Source organism: Varroa jacobsoni, unplaced genomic scaffold, assembly GCF_002532875.2.
Source record: "Varroa jacobsoni isolate VJ856 unplaced genomic scaffold, vjacob_1.0 scaffold_527, whole genome shotgun sequence".
NCBI classification, from domain to species: domain Eukaryota; kingdom Metazoa; phylum Arthropoda; class Arachnida; order Mesostigmata; family Varroidae; genus Varroa; species Varroa jacobsoni.
In genome coordinates, this window is record NW_019213429.1 from 239,501 (window position 1) to 244,551 (window position 5,051).

The following is a 5,051-nucleotide window of genomic DNA, read 5'->3' on the forward strand; positions in this document are numbered from 1 at the left end:
ATATTTGCCAGATGTTCTGAAGATAGTACCAGGGGGCAACAAGTGGCGTGACATCCATCGTAACATGCACCTATGTGTGGTACTAACACTCTATTAAGGAAAAGGATTTCGACACGGTTTAATTGATGGAAATGTTTGATTTGTTCTGAAAGATGAGAGAAGCTTGTATATAATAACGGCGAATGCTTGATTTACAAGTTGAGTTCGCTACGTTTCTGCCACAAGAAACAACCGCCATCGTTCATGTTCCTATTGTATATAATATTATTAATGTTGCAATATAACGTTGCGAGGCTTTAAATAATGTGGGTAGAATTAAGGTGCTTCCATTGGTATCATGTAGCAGTTCATTTGATGAATAGTATAGTTATTACTGCGCAGTTATTAATAGGGCATGTACAATTGCGGCATAATTTCCTTGATTACCTCACATAAAGTTTATTAATAGAGTAAATCGTTTCCATTGTTCGAAAAATGATATTTACGACAATTATTTCGGCAATAGTTGGGAAGTTGCGAAATATCTTAATGCAGGAAGCTTTCAGAGTTTCGAAAAAACGAATTCACTTGACAAGAGTAAATGTTTTACATACGTGAATGTGTGTGTAACACGGGTTGCTGCAATGATAAAAATCAAGTTAATTACTAGTAGTTCAAAGTTAAGCTACTGAAAATAGAGTGTTTCTTATTATCAAACGCATCTGAAAAATACAAATTGTGCCAATAGTATTATATTAGAAATTATTATTAATCCTTACTCTTTATATTTACCCTATTAACACCGTTGGAACAATATTTACTCCTACTAGAGTGAAACGCAATAATCAATTAGCTCTTAATCATATTTTGGCTTTCGCTGTGGTTTATTGACGTACGTTATTTTATGACTATCTCATCATATACAGAGATGCATCGTACGCAGACGGAATTTGAAAACAACCTAACTATCAAGGTACGTTTTGTTGACTGCTATAGGAAGCTGTGAAGACAAGTCTAAATTAGGTTAGATTAGTTTTTCGTAGACAAATCGCTTATGTGATTGTATATGGGAAATGATGTGTGTTGTTTGTATAACACACACAATGTTAGTTGTAATTATGTTTATCTGCGGCTTGCAGCTGTTCATGTTTCAGTTCGTCAACTATTATTCGACGCTGTTCTATATAGCGTTCTTTAAAGGCCGTTTTGTTGGATATCCTGGAAGGTATCGACTCCTGTTCGGTCTACGCAATGAAGAATGCTCGGGAAACGATTGTTTATCAGAGCTTGCTTGGGAACTCGCTGTAATTATGATCACAAAACAGATCATCAACAATACTACGGAAGTCTTCCTTCCGTAAGTGTCTCCGTAGCTCATCTAACGACTGTTTGATCTGTTTTCTTATTATTCGATTCTTGTTTTATCAGTGCGACAAATATTTTGTCCTATCGACGCGTTTTATAGTAGATAAAGCATTTATTTTTATCGCAAAACTTTTTTCACAGTCGTTTATATGCATTGACTTCAGCATGTTACAGACGTGGATAAAGAGTAGGAAAACCCAAGTGTATGCACGAGGTCAATTAACGCAGTGGGAAATCGACTATACACTTGTCCCGGATATTGGGCTTTTTAAGGATTATTTAGAAGTTGGTAAGGGTATTTTTTCTTATTAGCAGCAAAATAGAGCATTCGCCTACTTCTGCACACAAATCTGTTATGTCAGACGTATAACTGACGGAACGTACTTACACAGAAGGTTTTTCCTCTATGTTCGCACCATTCACAAATGGATTAAATATACAGTATCGTGACCTATCCGTTACCCTCCAATCATTTTGTGCAAATTTTAATTTGTTGCCTAAAATGATTTGTTAATCGTTTACTTATCTATATTTTTTATTTGATTTGCTATTCATTATGCCATTACAGTTTTCCCTAAGTCTTTTTAATGTTATTTCTGATTTATTTTGTCGGCTTTGAGGCCGAACACAAGGTAGGAAAAAAGAAAATATTTTCTAATTGTATGTAGCTCTCAGTAAATTTGGCGTGTTTGGGTGAGATGGTGGTGATTAAGATAAACTGGAAAAAGAACTTCATTCTGTATATTTCTGAAAGTGAAGCGACAAATTGGTGATGTGTCTATTTATGTGTACAGCGCAGCTGCAGTTGTATGTTTCACCTATGCATTGACTCTATTTGTATTGCTTTTTTCTTTCTTTCTTTCTTTCTTTTACTTGTAGTCCTTCAATTTGGCTTTATCACTATATTCGTAGCTGCGTTTCCATTGGCTCCACTCTTTGCTATGATCAACAACTGGACAGAAATCAGGTAGGAGTAAAATGATGATCTGTGACGAGATTTAAGCCAAGGTAAGTTGAATGGGCATTGTATTAAGTAAAAGGTTCCCGGTGCTTAGTCACTCTAGTTTACTGCAGCTCGCCGTCATGTGCTTCCTATGGCCGTCCGGAGCGTGTTGCGTGGTATCTATTAAAATCTCCGGTTTCGAAATGTTCACAAGTGTTAACACTTAACGCACATTTCGCTTCGTCTTTGCAAACAATCTGTTTGTTCCGGGAGCATTTTTTCCAACACAAAAATCATGAAGACTACAATGTTGGATATGCATATACGATCAGCCGGTCCACCGGCAGCGCCATCTGTCAACTGCGATTGGAATTTTTTAAAAGCTAATACCTAATCTGGAAAGCTCATATCATGCGTTTCAGAGTACTTTTTAAGTTTCGACTAAAGTATTCACGGTTCTGTCAGCTTTATTTAGATTTTTAATTATAGAGAAAAATATCTCTACAAAGTGATATTTGTTAATCTTCGAAATATCTTTTTTTTTTTTTTTTTTTTGTATATGTTATTAGTTTTGAAGATAAAACATGCGCTTTTTTTAGGTAATGCATAGGAATATATATGGTATTTTTTTCCAATTTTTTTAGTGGTGAAGTCTTACGCACCGTTGAAGCTTTTTTTTTTTTTCACTTTACTTCACCATATGCGATATAATTTGTTTTATAACGATCGACTCTCAAAAGTAGTTTTTCTTCGAATTCGGTAAATAAGATCGGACGCGTTCCTTAAGCTGAAAATGCCATTTTTGATCCTAGCAAAATTATTCTATCACTACTTTCAGCTGTAGAGTCATCGTTGCATGCGATACGCATCTCCTAGTCTTTGTCATCACCTCTGTTTCATCTCGGTGAAAAATAAATAGCGACTTTCCGAAATTATAGATGTCTTTTCATTTTTTATACCTACACTTGAAGTCCAAACTTCAACCTTGGACAAACAAAAAAGGCTTTCCGGCTGCATATACCACTTGGACCAACGGCAAAAAAGAAAACCTGATGTAAAAATGCACGCGTTTCTTTTTCGCTCGTAATTAAGGCAGTGCTGTTTGACTCGTTTTCCATCACAGAGTTGATGCCCAAAAGTTACTTTGTCAAACCCGCCGCGTCGTACCCGAACGCGCGCAGAACATCGGTATATGGTTAACTATACTCGAGTTTATTGCCTGCATAGCCATCATTAGCAATGTGAGTAGAGCGAACAAGTCTTTGTTCTTACCTTACAAACTGCGTTTAACTAGTCATCTTCACTTATTTTACTCTCGAAACCCCAGTGCCAAGACTAAGCTTAGTGAGTGAGCACCTTCCATTTAAACAGTTATTTATTGTTTGTTGGATCAAGACATAATAAATCTACCCAAGTTAGAGCAAGACAAAAACTGACTTATCCTAGGGTTCGATTCTTTATTTGGTGGCTTTTTTTACTTTTAACTGATTTATAACTTGTGACTTGACTGGTCGCGCGATGGTCGTTGTCTTGCAGGCGTTCTTAATCGCCTTTACCTCTGACTTCCTTACGCGAATCCTGTATCGCTACAGTTTCAGTAGGGGTCTCAGTGGATACTTGAACTTCACACTCAGCGTTTCACCCCCGGGGACAGCTTCCCAAACTTGCATGTATAAGTAAGCGCTTTGATTTAACAACTTCAGAATGGTGTAGGTACGCCTTTTATAAGCGGTTAGGTCTGCCTGCATCCTTGATATATAATAGAAGCCTATGAATATTCCATAACACTATTCCGTTTAGACTTTTAGGATGCTAATTTCTGTTTATTTTGTTATCACAGGGATTTTCGGGATTTGGAAGGGAACCTCACTCCTTTCTATTGGCGACTGATGGTTGCCCGACTCACATTTGTGCTGGTTTTCGAGGTAGAATTTACCATCTCTTTAAATAAAAAAAGCAAGATTGCAGTTTTCAGCTTAATTTTGACCCCAACATTCCTAACATTCCAAATATCGATCTTGTAACTAATCGTGCTATTATTGTCGTTAAAGATACTAAACAAGTCAAAAAAATTGAGAGCTGATATCGTTTTTTTAACCTCACGGTGCTTATGCTTCATTGTGATTGTTTTGTCTTTGGGATGTCATGACGGTAAGCACATATAGACTGTCATAAGCGCATTGAGCGGACTTGTATTGTAAGTATTGAAGGACATCTGAACTAATTGAGCTAGAACTATGGTTTACAATTATGTATTAGAAATTTATTTCTTGGTTTTCGCGCATATGACTGGGTACTCTGAGAACTTCTTGACTGCCATATACTTGCCATTCAAATTCCTATATAACTTCTCTATCTATAGCTTCTTGAGGTAGATTGATAATAGGGTATGCTTGTCTACCAATTAGCTTTTTTAACACATGGAAAGCCCAGTAGTCATATGTATCTAATTTAAAATAAGCGGGTTGAAATTAACGATATTTTTTTACTCAATTCAGGAAGTAATTACGGCAAGCGATGAAGTCTTGCGTTGTCATCCAGTAAACGGACTGTATGTTTTCAGTTGCCGTATCAGCGGCTCAAAGGTGTCTTAAAAAACTTCAGATAGCGGATCCCATTCATTGTTTCACCTATGGCAAAAATCTCGTAGTAACAGTAGGTTGGCCTGACGCCCATTGTGAGTCCTATTATTTCCTTAAGTCTGAATCCAAAGTTACTCGTGGAACACGCGTTTTCAATTGACCTGGAGTTAGCTCATGAAGTA

At 36.7% G+C, this 5,051-nt stretch overlaps 1 protein-coding gene across 1 annotated transcript in view; it reads left to right on the top strand.

The window, feature by feature from the left end:
* The window catches only part of LOC111261173 (anoctamin-7), an 11,779-nt gene that overhangs the window by 3,657 nt on the left and 3,071 nt on the right, over positions 1-5,051 (top strand). The window contains exons 6-12 of the mRNA XM_086968593.1: positions 906-952; positions 1,119-1,336; positions 1,509-1,633; positions 2,224-2,311; positions 3,411-3,528; positions 3,824-3,963; positions 4,128-4,212. Coding sequence (XP_086824719.1) covers positions 906-952; positions 1,119-1,336; positions 1,509-1,633; positions 2,224-2,311; positions 3,411-3,528; positions 3,824-3,963; positions 4,128-4,212 — 821 coding nt within the window. The remainder of the gene's footprint in view (positions 1-905; positions 953-1,118; positions 1,337-1,508; positions 1,634-2,223; positions 2,312-3,410; positions 3,529-3,823; positions 3,964-4,127; positions 4,213-5,051) is intronic.